Source organism: Stegodyphus dumicola, chromosome 2, assembly GCF_044657685.1.
Source record: "Stegodyphus dumicola isolate Sdum_Otavi_A_Nest chromosome 2, ASM4465768v1".
NCBI classification, from domain to species: domain Eukaryota; kingdom Metazoa; phylum Arthropoda; class Arachnida; order Araneae; family Eresidae; genus Stegodyphus; species Stegodyphus dumicola.
The window spans coordinates 188,866,585-188,888,984 of NC_140769.1; the positions used below are offsets into that span (position 1 = coordinate 188,866,585).

The window sequence follows — 22,400 nt, forward strand, 5'->3', positions numbered from 1 at the left end:
GTTTCTTTCCAAATGAATCATGAATTTGTAAACATGCCGGTGACCTTACCAGGAGAAAAACCTAAACCAATACAAATAATCTGGTTGAGTCATACAGTGAAGATAAATTTAGGTGCTGTTGTTGGAGATTCATGATCAAATTCCATGCAGCTTTTAGATTGATTATCTAGTTATCTTCAAGTTGCCTGACAAACTCATTGTGGCAGTTTTTGTGATTAAGTTTATTTATTTTTTTCCCTGGGTTACTGTATATTGTGCGAGTTGTTCATGCTGTTAATTAAATGTGGATAAGAATGCTTGAAAACAGCCATTTATATTGCTTAAATTAAAATCAACTTTTGTTATAAAGAAGTGTTTATTTCTTACACTAAACACATAAAACATAGACAGACAAAACTGACAGTACATTACATTATGAGTAAAAATTATGCAAGCCTGCTTAAACATAGGCTTGAATGATATATTTTGCATGGTAATGAGTTAAAAATTAAAATCATGTTTATGCAAAAGAGTTGCTGATTGCTATTATTTAAAATTCTTATTATTTTTGTCATTTTATGGCTTAATTATAGTTTTAAATAAAGGTATTACAAAATATGCTTTAAATTAATCTGTATCAAAGGATACAAATCAATCCTTTAATACAAATGAAACTTAAAAACTGATCTTCCTGTATATTATAACATCTGCAAGTTTTCTTTTGCATAAACTTTATTTTGACTAGGATCAGTAGTTCAAAGTCTTTGGAGTTTCCCATGGAAATTCAGGTCTTCCAAAATGCCCATAGACACAAGTCTTCTGGTAAAATGGTGTTTTCAGTTTCAGGTCCCTGTATTAAAAATAATAATGATTTTATTAAGTTTTGCAAAATATAAGTATTATAACAATTACATAAAAATAAAGAGATTAATATTTCAGTAAATTCTAAATACATATAATTGTATTGGATAACATCAGCCCAAGTCAAGAATTAAAAAAAAATATTAAATTTTAAATAATTCTTACAATAATGTATATTTTTGTAAACCAATTAAATGCAAGACAAAACTCTTAACCAAATCATCAACAGTAGTAAAATTTTATTCAATTAATGTTTTATAATGTCCATTAGATGTAGTAAATATGAAATCAGAAAATTATTTTTAAATGTTATTATATAAAAATTAGAAAGATACTTTTATTTATGTCAATTGAAATAATTTATTTTTTGTAGTTTGAAATGCTTTTTTCATTTCTGTAAATCATAACTTGAGATAAGTTACCATAAGTGTACTTGCAAAATGTGTCACAGAAGTGAAAACAACTATATGCTGTCTAACCAAACATTAACCTTGAGCTTAAATATGAGCTTTTAGGCTCACTATAATACACTCATGAGAAGCAGTAAGTAATTTGTTATAAGAAGGTAAGAACATTATTTCTATTTTAGAAATGCAGTGTAAAATGCTTTCTACTTTTAAAATGCACAGATAAATAATAAGAAAAAATAATTTAATGTAGAGGATACCATTAACTTATTTGGAAGTTAATTTAATGATACCCTGTTAGTTTTCTCTTCAGCTTTACTATTATTTAGGCCTAACTTTTCATTTACGAAGCATCATCATTTATTTCAGCATTGATTAATGCAGAAGAAAACTGAGAATCCATAAAGTGTATTTGTGATGATAAATAATAATTTTATAATAAATTAATAAACATTTATGGAAGTGGCTGAATCTTATACTACTTTATCGAACTTGTAAAATAACAAATCATTACTCACCTAATGATTTTACCAGGCCTGAGGTCAAAATTGTCCTTTACAATTTGTAGTAACTCTTGGCTACTTTTTTCTGAAGTTCCATATGAAAATATGGCAATTGATAAAGGCTCTGGAATTCCTATAGCGTATGATAGCTTTAAAAAAAATAAAGATAGTTAGGCTTACCATACCATAATATTTTTCCAAAACCAGGACAATGTTGAGAAAATACAGCAGAAAATAAAACCTGCTAGGATAAGTACCTATGATTGAAAAGGCTAAATATAAATATTGTAAACAAAAAGTAACAATGAGTTAAAATAAATTTTAATTACTCAGTTGAATATTCCATATTATTAACAAGTTATTAGTATTTATCACTTAGTTTCAAAGAGCTTCAAAACCAGGTTAAATAAATGATTGACTGACTTAAAGCTGAGATTGAGAACAGTAATATGAAATGTGCTTTAGTTCGTATTAAGAATGCTTTGTCACTTAAAATCGGTAACCTTAAAATAGAATATATTTGCAAACATTCCTGTCACTGCTGCTTGCTTGCCATATATTCCACACATTCCAAGTGATTTTTAATGTCCAAATGACTGCCATTAGCTACTGAAAGACAGAGTTCTCATTTTACTTTTTCAGAATGGTCACTAACATTTTTTTTTTTTTTTTTGAAACAGATAATCCTTTCTTTATTCATCAGTAGACACACAGTTTCTTTTTGGCATTTTTTAGCTTAAATTAATTTAATGTGCAGTACAAAATAATCACAAATGCCGACTTTCATTTCACCTCAAGTGAGGTAAGACATGAGCAGCAATGACATGGTCAGTGTAAGTTCCAGTCTTGAAAACTCTAATTGAAACGAAATATCTAAAAAATGAAATAAAAAAATCTATCTCACAAGGCACATGTTATTTTAAATTCTGTGAAAAAATTAAATATCTAAATTCATTAGATCACACATTATAATTTAGGGAAAAACATCTAGGCAACATTAAAAGTACTTAGATAATATATATACATATATATATTTAGAATGGCAGCAGTGGATGTAACAGAAGGGGAATTTTAATTGCTATATCTCCATTTTACTTGAGCCTGCACTGTTTTTACTTCTTGTATAATCCTGTTCTTTTAAAAGTTAAACAAAGTGGCAAACTGGCCTCGATACAGGAAACCCCTTGTCAAAACGGGGTAGTCCCAGTCAAAGTGGGACGTCTGACATCCCTGATTTACGTTTATAATCTAGTTTTAGTCAAATGTAAAAAGAAATATTTTTGGGTTTGCCACCAACTAGTATTGTTAGATAAAGTTATCTTTTCAACTTTGTTCAGAAAAATATTTCCTCCTTAAATATTATAGAGAGTGGTAAATCCTGGCTTTTAAAATACAGTACAAAGTCCGAAATTCGGAGTCGTCGGGACTTAGGCGATTCCGGATTTGGGATTTTTCCGGATAATAGATCATCAGTTTAAATCTAGTAAGATGGCATGTACAAATTATAAAATTAAAAATATGAAATCGCGATTTATGAAAAAATGAAGTATTTATGGTCTAAAGAATATCAAAACTTACAAAAAAAAAAAAAAAAAAAAAAGCTTAATATTTATTTGTTTACCTTATTAAATATTTCTTTCGATGCAAGTTGTTTCGTTTAATGTGCTAATACTTTCTCTTTAATTCTGTAGATAGACATAATCTCTTGTTTAGTTACATTGTTGAAGTCCTGTAATTGCTATTTCGAGAATTCCGACTAACTTGTCAATCGAAATTTTCTCATTTTCAGCAACTTCTGTGTCACTTTCTTAACTATCGGTAGCGGTTTTATCTGGATCTAGAACCATAGTACAGATTTCGCCATTCATTAATTGATTGATGATTGAGAAGCGTCGTCATCACAATGAAAACCTTCTTTTATATCATCTTCATTTATTACCCCTTCTCCACATTTCTTTACAGAATCCATTAATTGTAAAATTTCACCTTTGTTTTGCGATATCCGAAAACCTTTTAAAATTAGCGGCTATTATCATCAAATTTAACTATCCTTCACTAACATATTTGGCAAGTTGTTCCGTTAAATTTTATCTTGCTTCTATGGCGTACTGAGACAATTAAGTCTGAATTGTATTAGTTTAGTTATTTATTATATTTGTCTATTTCTTGCACATGCTTAAGGCTTATCAGAGTTCTGAATAAATAAATTCCCGCCATATACTGGTTACAGCCGAAAACATCGCGGACGAAAACAACGCAAAAGGAAAACGTCGTGCTGCAAAATATCGTGGTAAAAAATAAAGTATCTACAAATCATCGCATGTCGATAATATCGCAGAGATGCTTTTTTCAGGCTGTAATAACTGTAAATGAATATTCCCATAATGATTTGTGAGCGCAAGATTGAAAGAAGGATGATTTTTACTGTCATATTTTTTATTAACTAATAAGTTTTTGCTGAGAAAATAAGAAGAAAATTAATGCAACTTATAGCACTTAAATAGAATTTTAAACCGACATAGTTAACTAACAAAGGCCATTAATAAATCCTTTTTTATAAAGTTTTTACTGGTAATTTTTCATGAAAGTATCATCTATAAGTTACATTTAATTTTCTATGCTTAAGTTTCCTTCTTACTTTTTCAGCAAAAATTTATTAGTAAAAAAAATGTGAATGTAAAAATTATCCTTCTTTACATCTTCCGCTCACAAATCATTATGGGAATATCCATTTATAATTTTTAAAACCTGAAAAAAGCGTGTCTGCGATGTTATCGACATGCGATGATTTGTAGATACTTTATTTTGTACCACGATATTTTCGACGACGATGTTTTAAACTGCGAAGTTTTTGAACCGCTTTATTTTCGACGACGATGTTTTAAAACAGTGATGTTTTTTCCCGCGATGTTTTGTAGCACGACGTTTTCGCCGTGCGTTGTTTTCTCCGCGACGTTTTGGTCCGCGATGTTTTTCTGCGTTGTTATCGGCGGACACTCATATACTTGAGAGCCGGCACTAGATATCTTACCGCCTGATGCAATCTTTTCTGTGGACAAAGAACATCTATGTTACGTCTATGTCTAATAATACATATTCTTTGCTGTGAGTCCTAAATTCTCTGACTCGATGCGGCCACACGAGCCCTGGCGCTGATTGTGGCTTTATATGAATAACTAATCAGTTATTCTTAATTCAAATAGCCCTAAATGTAATCTTTGAGTCTATGAGTATCATCAACAAAATCTATTTTTAGCATATGGGAAGAAGAAAGTTTTGGTAAATTTTTCCTCATCAACATTTTTTAGCGCATTTAACTTAAATTTATAATCATCGCCAGGCATAATGTCAACATAAAATGTTACCATACTCCTTTATTATAAAATTACTAACATAAAAAAATTGTTTAGGCATCGCTATATGAGTCTGACTCAATTTGTCATGTTTTGATAAACATGCGGTGATGAAAGGAAAGTATAATAAATAATGATTCGCCGGATTGGCGTCAGATCAACGATGTATCTATGTGGAATCTTCGGGTTTGAGATGTATGCCAAGCATATACGCAGCAACGGAGCCAAATTACTGATCGTAAAAATTTATGCTAAAATAATTGATTCTTCAATAACAAGGTATTTTATTTAGTGAAGTGAAATTAAGAATCGGGACTCTCCAGATATTTAATTATGCACGGAGGGGGGTGGAATCAAATGCGCATGCGTAAAGCCTACTGAAAAACGTTTTTGGTGGTTTTGAAATTCGGTTTTTAGATTATTTCGGGTAATGGACGTCCGGATTTCAGACTTTGTACTGTAATAACAATTATACTTAATAATTAAGAATCGGAACTCTCCAGATGATTTATTATGCACGAAGGGGGGGAAATCAAATGCGCATGCGTAAAGCCTACGAAAAAACGTTTTTGGTGGTTTTGAAATTCGGATTTTAAATCATTCCGGATAATGGACGTCCGGATTTCGGATTTTGTACTGTAATAATAATTATGCATAATAAATTGTTTACAAAATGTATTCCTATTCCTATTATAATTATTAATAAATTCTTGTATTCCTATTGTGGCAGTAGCATTCTAAACATATTAAAAATATTATTTTGCATTGCATTTATAATTTTTTATAGTTTTTGTAAAAGCATTTGATATAATAGTTACATTAAAAGTAAAACAGATAAATAGTCATTCGGATTTCAAGGGTGACAGAAACGTAGAAGAAATATTTGCTTTTTTAAGAATGGGAACTAATTAGAGAAATAAGATCAAATATATTCTGACTTTTTCTGCTGATGCATGGCTGTTTAATGTACCATTTATTTATTTATATGGAAAAAAATGTAATCTTAGAAGTTTTGAAATGTTTTGTAAATAATTAGAATTTACAATTTTCATTTAAAGCTGACCTAACTTAATGGTTGTAAACTAATTACCAGTAATCTGGTTCTTTGTGCAAATTGTCATTGTTTAAATAAGCAAATTGAAAAATTTAAGTTAAATATCATTTAATTTTAAGGTAGCTACATAGTATCGCAGCCACCTTGGCAGAAACCGCTAAAATTTCAGTATGCGCCAAACTATAATAACCAGGCGCGTAATAACTATTCGGGCAAACAATGCGCATGACAATTTTTTTTTTTTTTTTTTCCTAATTTCTCCATTTTCGTATGTGTTCTTTTTGTTGTGTTCCAAGTTTCAACGACTTTTATAGAAAAATTAGTATTTTTTTGTATTAAACTCGATTTTAAAATTTGTGTTCGTAAGATATTCCTATGATAAAAAAAATAGAGGTGAAACTTCTGTAGAAACTCAGTATTTTGCCAAAAAATCACTAAAGATCGCTTCGAATTCCTTCTCAAAGCGATTGCTACGAAATTTCCACCACTACAAAAACCCGTTTGTAACTACTTTGTTTATTACTGATTATTTTTTGGAATAATTATTTATTTGAAACGCAAAATAACATATATTTTTTTACAACAAAAGTAATTATTCTTTTCCGTCCATAAAATTCGCTAAACTGCGCCAAGGTGGTTGCAATACGTAAGAACGTTTAATACCAGTTTTTATCCTTAAGCAAGAACATATGCTGGATTAACTAATGATAGAAACAGGAATTTAATAATAAGAAGAAGAATTTTAAATATTGCTAACCCAAAAAATTTTTTGCTTTAATAGTATCTTGTTTTTTAAATAAGCCATTTAAGTGAGAAGGGAGTGGAAAAGCAAAAGCAAATCTTACATATAAATATTAGATTTATATCAGATGTATTGGACAATTCTTTATTTCTAAAAGTACTTACTTGGACTAGGCACCGCCTACACAGACCTGCAGCAACCAAAGATTTGGCCACCCACCGAGCTGCATATGCTGCAGACCTGTCGACTTTGGTAGGATCTTTTCCAGAAAAGGCACCTCCTCCATGAGCACCCCATCCACCGTATGTATCAACGATAATTTTACGGCCTGTCAGTCCAGCATCTCCCTGTAAAAATCTTACCATTATGATCTAAAAAAATAACCTTTTGGAATAACTGATAAACTGCATCTGAAAATAGCGAATCGCATTTAAAGTAGCAGAGGTCAAACTTTAGACAGTATCGTCAAGAAAAGGAGGAAATCAGCATTTTCCTCCCTTTCCATATCTAACTTAAACACAAAATGTATTTTTACTTTTCCATTTTTGAAAAATGGTATTACCATAATTGTAAAGCCATTGCCAGAGCTGTAAATAATAGCAATTTTACTAAGCTACAGTTTTGCTAAATCTATCGAGTGGAGAGGAGAAAGAAAATCTAGAAGGCAACTTTCATATTGGCTTAAATATACTAAAAGTCGAAATGGTACATGGCCGTTTTATGACTATTAGAAGTTCTATCCAGTTCACATTTTAGTGCTACTGAATACTATATCAAATCTAGAATATGCATAGTAAATCATAAAATAAAATTTTATTATCGGGAGTGAAATAAAAGTGAAGAATTAGATGGAGAATAATATTTCTTTGCATGCTTTATTTATACTTAAAAATATAAATAAAAAAAATGCTTCATTTAAAAATAAAAAAGCCCCTCCCTTAATTGGGAAGTCTTTGAATCTAAAGTAACATTATCTCAGCAGAAAGAAAACATCTAGCATATATTGTATTGCTGTTCTTCAGAGATTTTTTTTAATAATAAGCGGTACCTCGATATAACTCTTAGTCGAACAGTGAATTCAGTCAATTGATGCACCAATTTCAGTGTCTTTTTGCCCAGTAGAACCAAAAGTTAACTTTCAGTTTTATGCACTGAAACTTTTGTATTCCTGTCCATTGACCGAATTACTTGTTATTGCGTAGAAACTAATTTTAATTTTAACTTTTTTTTTACTGTTTTTAACCGTATTTGGTGTTTTAGGGTTTTTTTTTTTTTTTTTTTTTTTTTTTTTTTTTTTGTATTTTACAATTTTTAATGAAAATGTTTTGAATTTGTATATATTTTTGCCTTGTCGCAAAGTGATAATAGAATTGATTGAATGAGAAATATAGCTCTAATGAAATTCGAGAAAATAAATTTAAGCGAAATGCAGCAAAAAAATGTATATAACTTAATAAGCCGTACAAGGTAGACGTGGTTTTCATATCAGTTTTTTTGTAAATTCATCAACAATGAGTTTGGAGAAAGTTAATGCGTCAAGCAACGCAGAAAATTGTCGGGGTCAATATGGAGGTGAATAAAGAGATTGGTGAAAAATATGAAGATGGCTTGAGTATTCGGGATTTGGCTAGTGAGTACCGTATGCAGATTACGATGATGTTTACGAATGTCAAAACAAAGATGCTATTAAATTGGCTAAACTTGCAAAGGGAGGTAATCGATTTCCCAAACAAAGATCAGAAACATCAAAACATGTTGAAAATTTGCATTTTATCTGGATGGGAGAAAAACATTTATGTAGAGTATGGTACAATGCTTCATTTATGTATACTATATATTTCACCAACTAAATTTGTATTTTAGTATTAAGCTGTTATAATAATAACGATAGGATTTTTTATGCGAAGGGATTAATTATTTTCCCTTTATTTTTTATTAGAAAAGTTCGTTTGGTATACACTCTTATGCAGAAAAATCGAAGCACCAAGAAGGACTTTTGCGATCGTGACAAAATTTGGTATGCAAAAACATCTTGATCAAACATGCAAATGATCAAAGTTTCAAGGTAAATGAACAGGAATTGAGATCATAGCGATCATAGCAGTGCGCAATTCACAAAGAATAAAAACAGTAACAGAGCGGAAAATATATCTTTTTTTGTTGCTGCCATTGTAATACTGTAAAGAAGACACTAAAGATTCCTTTACGATGATATCGAAGACCTTACAGACAACTAAGCGACTTCGAATGTGGTCGCATTGTAGGGTTGCGTGAAGCTGGGTGGTCATACCGAGCAATAGGCAATAGGCCTCCATTTGCAGCGTACAGATACTGCTGTGCAAAGATGTTGGCAGCAATGGTTGCTACAAGGGAATTGCCGACGAAATGAAAGCTCTGGAAGGCCAAAGAGAACAAATGCAAGGCAAGATATGATGATTGTTTGCCAGGCCCGAACTGCCCCAACGGTATCATTGTCGGCTATTCAACGCACTACAACCATGTCTATACCTCCCGTGGTACCGTCCACCATCTCACGGCGCTTGTCTGAAGCGGGGTTACTCTCACAGAAGCCTTTAAGACGTTTGCCTTTGACCCCACAACATCGGCGAAGTCGTCTGGAGTAGTGTCGTAGCCTATCATCATGGATGCCATCAGACTGGCATCATATAGTATTCAGCGATGAATCCCGCTTCACTCTTGAAGCAGATGACCACCGTGTTCGTGTCTGGAAAGGACGGGGCCAGCGGTCCCAATCAGCCTTTGTTTTACAAAGGCAAAAGGCCATAAACCCTAGTGTGATGGTGTGGGACGCTATTTCTTATGACAGCTGGTCATTTTTAGTCATCCTCCGTACATCTTTAACAGCTCAACGATATGTTGATACCATCCTGCGGCCGGTTGCTTTGCTCTTCATGCCACGTCATCCTGGAGCCATTTTCTAACAAGCTAATGCCAGGCCACATACCGCTGGCATATCTCTGGACTGTCACCGTGCGGTTGATACTCTTCCTTGGCCAGCAAAGTCACCAGTCGAGCATGTCTGGGGCATAGTAGACCGCCAGATTCGGACACCACAAAATATCGCAGATCTGGAGCGACAACTGACGAATGCCTGGAAGGATGTGTCGCAGGATGACATTAGAAACCTCTACCACTCCTTGCCTCGACGAATTCAAGCATGCATTGCCGCCAGGGGCGGTTCGACCAACTACTAATTTGAACACTCAGTGGGTGATTGTGAGCCGTCAACAGGTACTATGATTTTTTAATCATTTTATTATCTGCGTATGAGCTATACACATATTCAAGTTCATCAAAAACAACCACTTCCTTCATGGTGCTTCGATTTGTTTGCAAAAGAGTGTTATGTCCAAAGATCTGGAATGAAATTAATCATATACATCGAGGTACCATTGTACTTAATTTGAGAAAATGTAGATTTATTTAAAAGTCGGAGACTTTTAAAAATATGTAAAAGCAAATGTCTACATTTGGAAAGTCATATTCAGTATTGCCTTCTGCAAGTAATTTATTACATTTAATTTATTATTATTATTATTATTAAAACTGAATCCTGAATGTTAGAATTGAAATTGAAGTTGTAATGTTTACTGCATTATCTTTGCTCTCTGGTGGAACTTTTGTATGGCCTTAGTGCTATCCTAAAGTATTGCATTACTATTGTAGTGTATTTCTGTTACGTTCATTTTTTCCCCCATTTGGGATAACTTTCTTGCTTAAAGACACATGGCATCGAAGAAATGTGATAATTAATCATTTAACTGGGTTTTAAAAATGAGTTAATTCATGAATGCCTTCCAGCTGTGAAATTTTCATTTTATAACGGAGGTGACAATCTAAGCATTTGAATAAGGTATCCTTTTTCGGTTCTTTTTAAAGACTTTTACATAAAAAAGTTACAGAATGTAAATGAGACCTCTAACGTGTAATAAAATATTGATCGGAAAGTTTTTTCAGTTTCATATTTTATTATATATTTTTTAAAATAAAAGTAAAATTTTTTTCTCTTAAAAATATAAAAATATACATTAGATGCCGTCGTACTGAATTAATTTTAGACCTAAAAGTTTGCTTTATTAGACTGTAGGAAATTTCAAATGTGACTTACTTTTGGTCCACCCGTGACGAACCTGCCGCACGGATTGATATAATAAATAGTCTGGTCATCAATATAACACTTGGGAATGACCTCCAAGATGACTTTGTTCATGATTTCTTGGCGCAACTTGTCTAGTGTGATGTCATCTGTGTGCTGGGAAGATACGACGACTGTATGTACTCGTTGAGGAACGGCAGCGCCATGATCGAAAATGTACTCACATGTTACCTAAAAACAAATGCAAAATTATTTCATCTACATGTGACAACTGCATACAATAACATATAAAAAGGGGTCGCGACTGAAAAAAGTTTAAGAAACCCTGAAATAGAAGAATAGAAATATAGATGAAATTTAAAACGATTCATTCCGCTTTAGGTAAAATTGTTTTACCTCGGTGATTTAATCCCCGCAGCCACTGATAAATGTATAAATCTTGGTAAAATTCAAATTAGAAAATATTGAATGAAACATAAATATGGAATGAATAAGAACAACTTATATGGAAGTATTTGATTTGAATGTATCTGACTGCACTGTGATACGCTGTTAACGCTGCACTATATTACTACGACAGTTCCTAGGCTCTTAGATCAAAAACCAAACCTGGATGAAATTAATACAATAGGGAGACCGGAAAGTACTGTCGTTTCTGCGCATGTCGACAACAACATGCTAAGGGCAAAAGTGGAAGCAAATCCATGTCAAACACTCTTAACCAACCTTGGTCGACCATCCAAGAACATTTAAAGCAGAATGGAAAAATAAGCAAAGCAGGTTTTTGAGTCCCCCATAATCTGTCCGAAGAGAACAAAGCCAAGCGATCCATCACATGCAACGTATTGCTTCAACGGCACCATACAGAACCGATTTTTGATCATTTGATTACTGGAGACGAAAAATGGGTCCTATATGATAATCCAAAACGCTAAAGGCAGTTTTAATAGGGGTTATAAAGGGTTTATATCCCAAAAAGGCACTTCTGTGTGTTTGGTGGAGTATTTGCGGTATTGTTCATTTTGAATTGCTGAAACCTGGACGAACTGTTAATGCAGATTTTTATTGTGAACAATTGGATCGAGTGACCCAATCTTTAATCGAAAAATATCCGGCGATTGTCAATAGAAAAGGCATCATTCTGCAACACGACAATGCAAGACCGCACTGTGCAAGACGGACACTGGAAAAAATGAATGAATTGGGACAGAAGGTGCTGCATCACCCACCATACTCGCCCGATATCGTGCACTCGGATTTCCATTTATTCCGATCCCTACAACATTTTCTTAGTGCCAAAAAATTTTTAAATTTGAATGATGTCCAAAATGCCATCTTAGATATTTTACTCAAAAACCAATTGATTTATATCGGTCCGGGGATTGAAAATCTGCATACTATATGGCAAAAGGTTGTTGATAACGAGGGTGATTACGTTATTGATTAAAAATAAAAACGTGTTAAAAATTTAATCGTGTGAATTTAATGTAAGAAAGCGATATTACTTTCCGGCCCCCTATTAGTTTAAAAAAATTACATGTAGGGACTCATAAGTAAAAATTCATAACTTTGTAATTGTTTAAAATAATCTGAACTGCCCCTATGTTTATTTATCCCTCTAAACAATTTAAACATTGCCTGCTTATTAAATAAGGATAAATTGTGTCAAGTAAAATAGCTTGGTATTGTCTAACTTTTGTTCTATAAACTATTTTCTTTGATACCAAAATAAATACAGTAAACTCCCGCATAACGCGAGGGTTACGTTTCGCGTAATAGGAAATCGCGTCGTACGGGACATACATTATCATATCAGTCTCATGCGCCGTGACTTCGCTCTCTGACCGTGTGCCGCGCTGAGTGTCTTTTAAATGTCATTACACAATTATTTTTATGAAAATTGATCTGTCAATAGAAAATTGATCTGTCGGAAATGATTGTCTATCCCTCATATTTTTAATCAAAAAAATTATCTGAGAAAGAAGTTTTTACAAATCTGAGAAAGAAGTATTAACGAAAACAATCAAGACGAAACTATGGATTATTCAAGCTTGTATCTGTCTAACCAGTGCTAACAAGATGGCGTCGTTGGAACTTATTTGTTGATACTTCCGATTGTGAATAAATGTTAAATAGTGAATTCACATTTTAATTTGTATTAAAAGTTGAATACTAAAATTTTTTTCCTCTTATATTTTAAAATTTGTATGGACTCCCGTATAACGGGCTCGCGTATTTTTTTATAAATCTCTACCTTTTCTAAACTATCAGTTTCAGTATTCATATAAAAGTTAGCTTTTCTAAACAAATAATCAGAAACTATGAAAATGTTAAATTTATCTTACGCGTTATACCGAACTGTTTATCGCGCTGAACTGTACTAGTCGCAATTTTTTCGTCGCGTTATGGGAATTCGTGTTTTACGGGAGTTCTTTCTATGAAGATTCTTGGTCTCATTGTCAAGTTTCTGATTAACTTTAAATTCTTAATCTCGCTCAATGATTCTCAGCTGGCGGTACAAGAGAGATAATTAAGGTAATTTCGTAAGTAATTCTTATCTTAATTGTGAGAAAAGGACCTATGATAGGTAATTTATTACGATATTTCACTCGTGGAAAGGCCTTATGCGTAAATTATGTGAGAGAAATTCGGTCATTCTCACGTTATACATTGGGAAAATCACGAGGGATGTTATGATACAAGTAGGACGAAATACCGCTGTTCAGTAGTCTTATTGTCAACCAGGTGATGGATTAAGTTGTTAAGTATGCGTATGTGTATTATCTCTTCTAAAAACATGCTGAAAATTGAGCAGATTTCAAAAGCGGAGTTGACTTTGGCTAAAAATCGCTGCAGATGGCAGTATGCAAATATTGTATTAGCCAATCGTGATTGACTCTCTGAACATATGGTAATTAGGCAGTCGTTGAAGACGCTAGCCTTCAGCAGGATTTGCAAAGGCTTATTTAAAAATTTACTTTACTTTTCCATTTTCATTGATTTTATTTTCGCATGCTTAACTTTTGAAAGCCAGAGTCTGTATAACATGTGTGCGTTGTATGATGAAATTTACATCTGTCGTAGATCACGATAATAGTTGGATGGTTACAGTGAAGTCATAGTGGATTGACACGTTTCTTAATTCTTGGCAAAACATTCTTGAACATAAATAACAACTTATTTAATATGTGCGCCTTGTATTCCGTAATTACAAGCGTAATTTTTTATATTTATAGTATGACAGGATGTGGCTAGTGTACGACAGAGGCAAGCGTCAGAAAAGAGAAGATATAGATTAAAAATAGCTAAATAGAACCAAATAGAAATAAAGCAAAATAGAAATTATTTTTTATAAACCAAATATTTTTATAAACCAACATTTTTTATAAACCAAATAGAAATTAAGCAAAATCGCTTAATTTCTATTTGGTTTATAAAAAATGTTGGTTTGAACTTTTCCTTACTATTGGGTAAAAGACTTCAGTTTAACTTTTACCGTTATGAAAGTAGCATGCGTCATTAGCGTTATATAAGATTCATATATAGGGGAAAATTCTGAAATATCTCACTTCAAAAATTAATTATATGTATGTAGTTTTACTGTAAAGTTACTTCATTATTGTTATCAAACTATATTTCAAAAAATTAAACACATTTCTGTCGTATCCATGACAAAGCCTATTCAAATAGTGCCTAGATGACACCCCCGGCAATCTGCAAAATGTTATTATCGTACAGGTTCGGTCTCTTAAACAAGACTACAATTTTTAACAATTCGGCAACGATGACCAGACAGACAAAAATATGTGCAGTTGTCAGGTCTTTGTCCGGACAGTTATCGCAGTTTAAGCCTGACTATGGTTTCAGTTATAAGTCGATCTCCATTGATGTTATGGAGCAGGTGCTTTATTGGCTATGGCATTTGCGAAGTTGACATTTATGTTACTATTCTTGTTGAGATTTCGAGCCTCTTAACATACGTTCTCGTTACCTGTTATATTGACATGCACTGGCAAACATTCAAGAATGTAGACCTTATCTAACTTTTCCGAATCTTGTTTAGGAAAAAATGGATCCCGTTGGTAATCAGGGAACTTTCCTGCAGAGTTCTTTTGACTGTACAGTTGTTTTTGAGCCTCAGAAGAGCACTAGTTCTTTTGCTTGCCCAGAAATAGGAAGGGATTTATCAAGTGCCTCTGCTATTGCCAGAAGCTCGCTACTGAAGTTAGAGACTCTGGCTCCAGCGCCAGTTTGTGTTGATAAGCAGTATCACCTGAAGTAGTCAAAAATAATGCAGAACCTCCATTAGTGACTGTCTCATCAGATGAACCATCTGTAATTGCTTTCTCTTAATTTTTTTTATTGCTTTCAGTAAATTTATTTTTAAAATGGAAACAACTTAGTTATTTATTTTTGAAAATTTCCCGTTTTTTGTCGCAACATATAATTTAGCGCTGAAATTCGGCTCTCTATTAAAGAGTGCTCCATCAAACGTAGGCAGGTCACTAATGTCTGCATCTTGTCACATACTCTTGTTTATCTTGAATCGAAGGCTCATGTTCATCACTGCTTAATCTCACGCGTCATTTTTTAAAAAATAAAACTGTTCTTTGTGGACAATTGGAGCTTTATACAAGGGCGTGCTATCTGTATATGTTTTCCAGAATGAAAGCGTAGGTGCTGTGTTCGCTTCTTAACTTTCTTCGTAAAATCGAAAATCATCATCCGATTTTCCTCGTATAGTGAAAACAGATATAAATGTACAACCAACCGTTACTGGTTTTTCGCAAAAGCGAAACGGCATACGACGCTATAATCTACCCTTGAATTTTAAGTTTATCGTCAACATATTTGTGTACTATGCCATGAGAAATTAAGATTATTTCAAAAAAAAAAAAAAAAAAAAAAAACATATTTTGAACTACAAGTACTGTTTTCAATTTATGGCTTGGCTTTGTATTAGAATCCCAAGCTGGAAAATCCGTAAATGTTATTTGCAGTGTGCATTGAAGAATGGATTGAAAATGTCACCTGAGTTTTAGAATCGGGTCCTGCCCACCAGAATGTTCCGTTCCTTCGCAGCTCGGCGAGTCTGGCATTGAGTTTGTGGGCAAGCATGACGGTCAACGGCATGCACTCCTCTGTTTCGTCACTGGCGTAGCCAAACATCAGACCCTATGGGGAGATGATAATGGATCCGATGGGATTAGTCATTATTGCAATTAAAACTGGAGCAGTTTTATAAGCAAATTTTTTTGCGAAAATTTATTTTATTAAATCTGTGGACGATGAGATACTGTTTGACACAATGCTAAGGTAACTATTTTTAATATAAATAAGCAATCTGAGCAGTATTGAAGTAGATAACTTTGTTTATGGCAGGTTATTTATCATCCTCTTTAGTAAAGCTCAGTATTTAGGCTACATTAGATTTACTCACCTGATCTCCAGCCCCTATCTCTTCTTCGTGTTTGTCTATGTGTACTCCATTTGCGATCTCAACGTTCTGTTTGTCGATGGCCACCTCGATTTCACACGTTTTGTAATCGATACCTGATAAAAGAAAATTGATAAGGCATTAAACACATCTGCTTAATGCAAATATAGAACTATAAAACACTGCAATAGTGTTTAATGTCCCTGTCAATCAAATTAATAACCTATTACCTTAAAAATATATTTTTCACGATAGGCCTCGAGTTTACAGATGAATTAAGCGATATTTTATCAAGAGAATGGTGAAAGGATAGTCTTCATTAATAAAAAAAACGAGAAGTGTCAGGACATTGAAGACTTATCGTAATTTAAGTAGCGTAGCACACATTTCAATAATACATTCTTGGTATTTCATAATTTCGGGGTTCAGAATCGCCTTTTTATAGGCGGAAAAAATATGAGGTACATTAATTTCTGTTTTTTAGGAAAAAATAAACCGTAAACAATAAAACTGCTTACAGAGGAAATTTAAATTCCTGATTTTCTTTAATTTTAATATAGTAAAAATAAAATCAAGGTACTATGCTTTTCGTATTTTATTACCTTCTTTTGAAAAAGGCAAAGCACTATGTATGGAAAGAAAACTTATGTCTATGAAATCACATAATTTATAAGGAAAAAATTGCTAATTTCGATGGTATTATTGATTCTCTCTTTCCTTACAAATCCACGTATATAATAATTTAAAAAGTAAAATTTCGCACTCTTTGTATTTATTTAAAAATTATGTAAAAGTTATTTAAACAATACCATTAATCTATTTTAAGGTAGGAAATGAATAGGAATTGCGTTATAGAGATAGTATTGTAGCTCATGAAATGTTTACTTCAATTATTATTATTATTTTTATTTTATTTATTTTTATTTTTTTTATTTTTTATTTATTTTTTTTTTTGCAAAGTATGTCTGCAACCTGTGGCAAATTTCATGTTGCTGTATGCCATGATGAATTTTTAAATAGTTTTAATCTTAGTATGTAGAAATTTTAAGGCGATAATAAAAAAATATTTACATTCGCAGAATTGCTTACAGAGTAAGTTGCGTATAAATAAATATGGAATAACTGTTTCAGTACTTTGTTATATGTGATTATTTATTGTTTCAGCACAAAATTAGGATTCATTCTCAGAGTGTAGCTACTACCTAGGCTCACAAGAAGTGGAGCTAGGATTCCAGATTAGAAAGCCTCCAGATCATTCTTATTTTCCCCCAAACATGTTTTTTCCTCATAAAAATAAAGCAAGAGATGGAAAATTGAGGGTATAGCCAAAGAAACCTATGCCTAAACCTCCGGACGATCTTAATCGGGCTCTGGTCATTCACTCTTGGTTTATTTATTCTTTCTTTTATAATAAAGTATCCTTTCTAAACGTTGCATGACATTGAAAACAAGACAAATTCCTGAAATCTTCATCAAGTCCGTTTTAATTTATTAATGCAAATGCAGTTTAACAAGAGTGAATTTTGGCTTAAAAAACTTATTTTATATTTCATTCCATCATATTAATAAGACCTTGCTCTTTTAAAATCTGCTTTGAATGTATCTGTGGTAATTGAACATGAGCTGCAGAAAAAAATTCAACGCGACTTGTAAATAGAATTGAAAGCTTTCAGCTTCTTATAAGACAGGAAAAAAAAAAGCTGACTTTTCTTATTTTATTATTATTTTAATGAGCTGTAAAACATTTTACATGAATAGTTTTAATAGATTATGGCAAACTAATAATCCTAATCGTCATTTTTTCATTTTTATTTTTTTTTAAATTTAATTTTAGAACTGTATCTTAGCCCACACCACACAGTCATTTACATTTATTCTTTGTAATTTTTTTAACTACACTTTATTTAAAGATTCATAACGCTTATGGATAAATGATATTCGTCATGGAGGAATGAAAGGATATTCGCTTAGAATATTTCTTTTTTGTCTGCTTGCCCACCAACGGCCGAGCGGTAAAGTCGCTGAACACTGGTAGTTCGGTCCGAGGTTCGAATCCCGCTAACGGGCTGGCTGCATGGGCGTTTTCGTGGTTTTCCCCATGTGTAACGTGTATACGAGCCGGTTTCCCTTAGAAAGTCCTCCACGAAGGCATCCCTTCCCTTAGGCAAATAGCCCTCGAGGCTTTGCCATAATCACACACACACACCTTTTGTCTACTTAAAATTTAGATGATACTTTTCTCGTAGTTTTCAATACAAATTGTAAAAAAAAACACAGAAAAGTATTACATGTTAAACAGAAAGCATGAAAACGTGCATATGGAAATTTAACAGTGCTCAAATTATTTGCCTGATAGACTTTGGAAATTAATTGATAAAAGTTTTTTTTTCTGTTTCTAGTTTAGTTTAAAATGAATTTTTTTGTTAATCTTTTAAGATGAAGGAGAAGAATTTTATAATTCATCCCATCAACATTAAATAGAATAAAATATGTTCAATTATCTTTATATTAAAAAAAATATATTTTGTGAAAAAATAAATCATGTGTAACACATTTCATGGTTCGAAATTGACGTAATTTTTTGGAAACATTTATTTTTGGTTATAATATTTTACTGAAACAGAATTAACAAAGTAAAAATAACATTACTAATAATTGATACGTAAATGTAACTGATGAAAATACGACCCGTCATCTTGTACTACCTTACATGGAAGTGAGAGGTTTTGTAATAATAGCATTTAAACCATTTTAAATATTTGTAAAATTTAAATATTGTTTAATAATCTCTTTACCAAAAAATTTACTTGATATTGTTAATAGAAATATTTTACGGACTTTTTTCAGAACATCAAAGTTAATTATTTTCGGTGCTCATTGTGCCTTAAATATGTAAGACTTTTGTTAGCATAATTGCTTGAATTAACGGTTAAATAAAAATACGTTGTTTTTTGTAAAAATGTGCATTTGAGTGTAGAGAAATGGATGGATCTTTTCTTTCCCCCTTTTTTATGTTATCTGAAAAAATATTTATTTTAACTATTTGTGAAAAATAAAACTTTTTTTTTTTTTTTTTTTTTTTTTTTTGCATTAATTGCAACAAAAATTGGTATGGTCTATTGTGAGGGATAATGCTATGTGTCTTTTTTTTTTCACGCGCAAGCATTAATTTCGAATACCGTAAATGTAACATAATACCTTGCGCAAAGTTATTTTCTCTTAAAAAGTACAGCATGTGCAAATTGTAGGATATATGTTACTAAGGAACGAATTTCTTGTCGATAATACTCGAAGTACATAGAAGTTAAATGTTTTGTTTTGTTCTATTGCAAGCAAATGCAAATTCTGCAAAGCAAATAAGGGCTATTTGCCCAAAGAAAGGGATACCTTTGCGAGGGAAAATAACTCATATTTATGTTAGTTAATGTTTAATTTAACAATAAGGCAAAACAGAGTATTTGTTTTGGAAACGTCTAATTTTTAATTAGATGTACAGGATACACACTGATTTTCCACAAATTAATGTATATTTAAAAAGCTTATATAAAACAACTGCGCCGTTGTTTAAAAATGTGAAAAACAAATTTTGAAATGGGTTTAAAGAAGCTTAACATCTAAAACTAAATTTAATATAAAACTGTTCCTTTTTGAAAAACATTTACAGTAAAACTTTGTAGAACAGTAATAAATTTGTGCGTTATCTTTCCTGAGATACGATATGCGGAAGATTCAATGAGTATGTTTGAAATACTGCACAAGCCTATATTTAGTACATCTATAACTATCTAAGTGTCTATGGGCAAGTTTCAATTTGTTTTATGAGTTGCGGAGCAGACTTTAAAATATCAATGAGTTTTTCCACAGTATCTTTTCTTTCAGCCCAATGCTGATTTACATTAACTTTTCTGTTATTTCGGAGAGCTGAATCACAGCATCTTTTCTGATATCAGTACACTGTTAGTTATTCTCTAAATAGACTTGTTTTTGTTCTTCTTATGCGGTGGCTGTTGTTGCCAGTCTATATGTCATCGACCATAACTTATCATGCATGTGGTATTTTCTTTCTCGCAGATCAGATTTTAAAAGTTTCAAATAAGACTGCAAGGTACTTCTTCGTTATGAACTGCCAGGCAGGTTGACGGATTTTTTTTTTAGTTTTAAACAGTTTCTAGTTATTGGAATAATTTGTAACTAGCAAAATGCACGTATAGAAACATACACGCATACTCCGTGGCAGGAGATGATACAAGCAAAACAACACACAGAAACATACACACAACACACATTGCATTGCAAATGATGGCTAATAGATCATCACCTGCCACGCTTGCGCCCAAAAGCATGGCAAGGGTATAACGAAAAAGTACCGACTGCAAGTATGGGTCTTTGAAGCACTGCTGTCTTTGAAACACTATGCCCCAAGAGAAATGACGAAATGACGTTTATCAAACTCGATAATGCTTGCTCCCATTTTGCGGGATAAGAAGTATACTTACAACAGACCGTAAGAAGAAGTTTTATTTAACATGCTTCTTTTACTGTTCCTTTACTTTTCTTTACTTTTTACATACTTTTCTTCGTTGTATTTCGTGTTTGCATATCGATTATGTGATCAAAAGGTGTTTCGATCTAAGCTATGTCTAAAGATATTAGACTTAGGTTAGGGCTTGTGTCTGAATATAAATTCCTGTTCTATTATTTTGACAGAATTTGAATTTAATCCCGTGATCAAAAAACTAAAATATACCTTTCTCCACATCGTCGTATCCGATGTGCTGTATTACTCTCCTCACAACTTCTTCGTAGTCTACTTTGACAGTAGATGTTATTTCGCCACAAACTAGAACCTTCCCACTCTTGGTCACGGTTTCTGAAACACACAAATAAATAACAGCACATGCACAAATATCAAATTTTTTCTTAATTGGTGCATACTAAACAAATCTCACTTTATTCATTCTTTTATACCGGGAAACATAAATAATGATATTATCCATAAAAACATGAAAAATGTTGAATTGAATCTGAACGTTACTTACCGCAGGCCACTTTTGAATAAGGATCATCTTTCAAATGAGCATCTAGGATAGCATCACTTATCTGGTCGCATAGCTTATCTGAAAAGTAAGGACAGCATTATAAATTTTGTGTGTGTGGGGGGGGGATAAATTTCTGAATTATTTTTTACCGTAAATATATAGTTAAATAAAACATGTAAGATAATTCCAAAGTTCTATGCACTGAGCTCTAGTTAAATTCCTAAAATTTATAGGCAACGCTATCGGTCAGATACAAGTGTTATTATGTTTATGACGTTGTGCAGTATCGTTTAAGTCCGATTCAGTTATTTGTCTAATACAGGCGTATTCTGATACTACTGCTTTTGCTACCATGGAAGAGCTATCATTTTCTTCTTGTGGAAGGAAGATGTGAAAACTTCAGAAATTGTTCAACGTCCCGGAAGAGTATTCTGTTCTTACATTTGAAAAAAAAAAAAAAAGTATGAGGTGTTCGATTTGAGAGTGGAATCATGGAATAGGTAGATGGATTGAGAAGACACAGAAATGAGGATGACTTAAAAATTAGTTTATCGTTGGGATAAGTATATTCAATTAAATGGGGATTATGTAGAAAAATTTCGTTGTAAGATTGATGACATTTGAGGAAATAAAAACTTATATCTAAATTCCTAGAACTTTGGAAACATCTCTCGTACATAATAATCAACCACCAGAAAAATAAATTTGTAAATAAATAAATAAATTTTATTTGGAAGGTATAATTTATATAGCGTATTTATTTATTTGTGCCTATAAAAATTATCTCGCACTTCTTCATGGGTTGATGAATTTTCTTATGTATTAGCCTGTCTGTTGAATAAGAAAGATTTAAACGAGTCTAGTAAACTATCATTTCGATATGCTAATGATATAGATAATATATATTT

At 32.3% G+C, this 22,400-nt stretch overlaps 2 protein-coding genes across 2 annotated transcripts in view; one reads left to right on the top strand and one right to left on the bottom strand.

Moving 5' to 3' along the window:
* The window catches only part of DCTN4-p62 (dynactin subunit 4), a 59,069-nt gene extending 58,718 nt beyond the window's left edge, over window positions 1-351 (top strand). Inside the window, exon 14 of the mRNA XM_035365356.2 lies at window positions 1-351. Within this exon, the coding sequence (XP_035221247.2) occupies window positions 1-135 (135 nt within the window). The 3' untranslated portion in view covers window positions 136-351.
* LOC118194159 (S-adenosylmethionine synthase-like) overlaps window positions 337-22,400 on the bottom strand; it is a 27,937-nt gene continuing 5,873 nt past the window's right edge. Inside the window, exons 2-9 of the mRNA XM_035365357.1 lie at window positions 21,493-21,570; window positions 21,201-21,323; window positions 16,457-16,569; window positions 16,048-16,191; window positions 11,029-11,247; window positions 7,064-7,246; window positions 1,766-1,899; window positions 337-829 (exon numbers count right to left, since the gene is read on the bottom strand). Of these exons, the coding sequence (XP_035221248.1) occupies window positions 727-829; window positions 1,766-1,899; window positions 7,064-7,246; window positions 11,029-11,247; window positions 16,048-16,191; window positions 16,457-16,569; window positions 21,201-21,323; window positions 21,493-21,570 (1,097 nt within the window). The 3' untranslated portion in view covers window positions 337-726. The remainder of the gene's footprint in view (window positions 830-1,765; window positions 1,900-7,063; window positions 7,247-11,028; window positions 11,248-16,047; window positions 16,192-16,456; window positions 16,570-21,200; window positions 21,324-21,492; window positions 21,571-22,400) is intronic.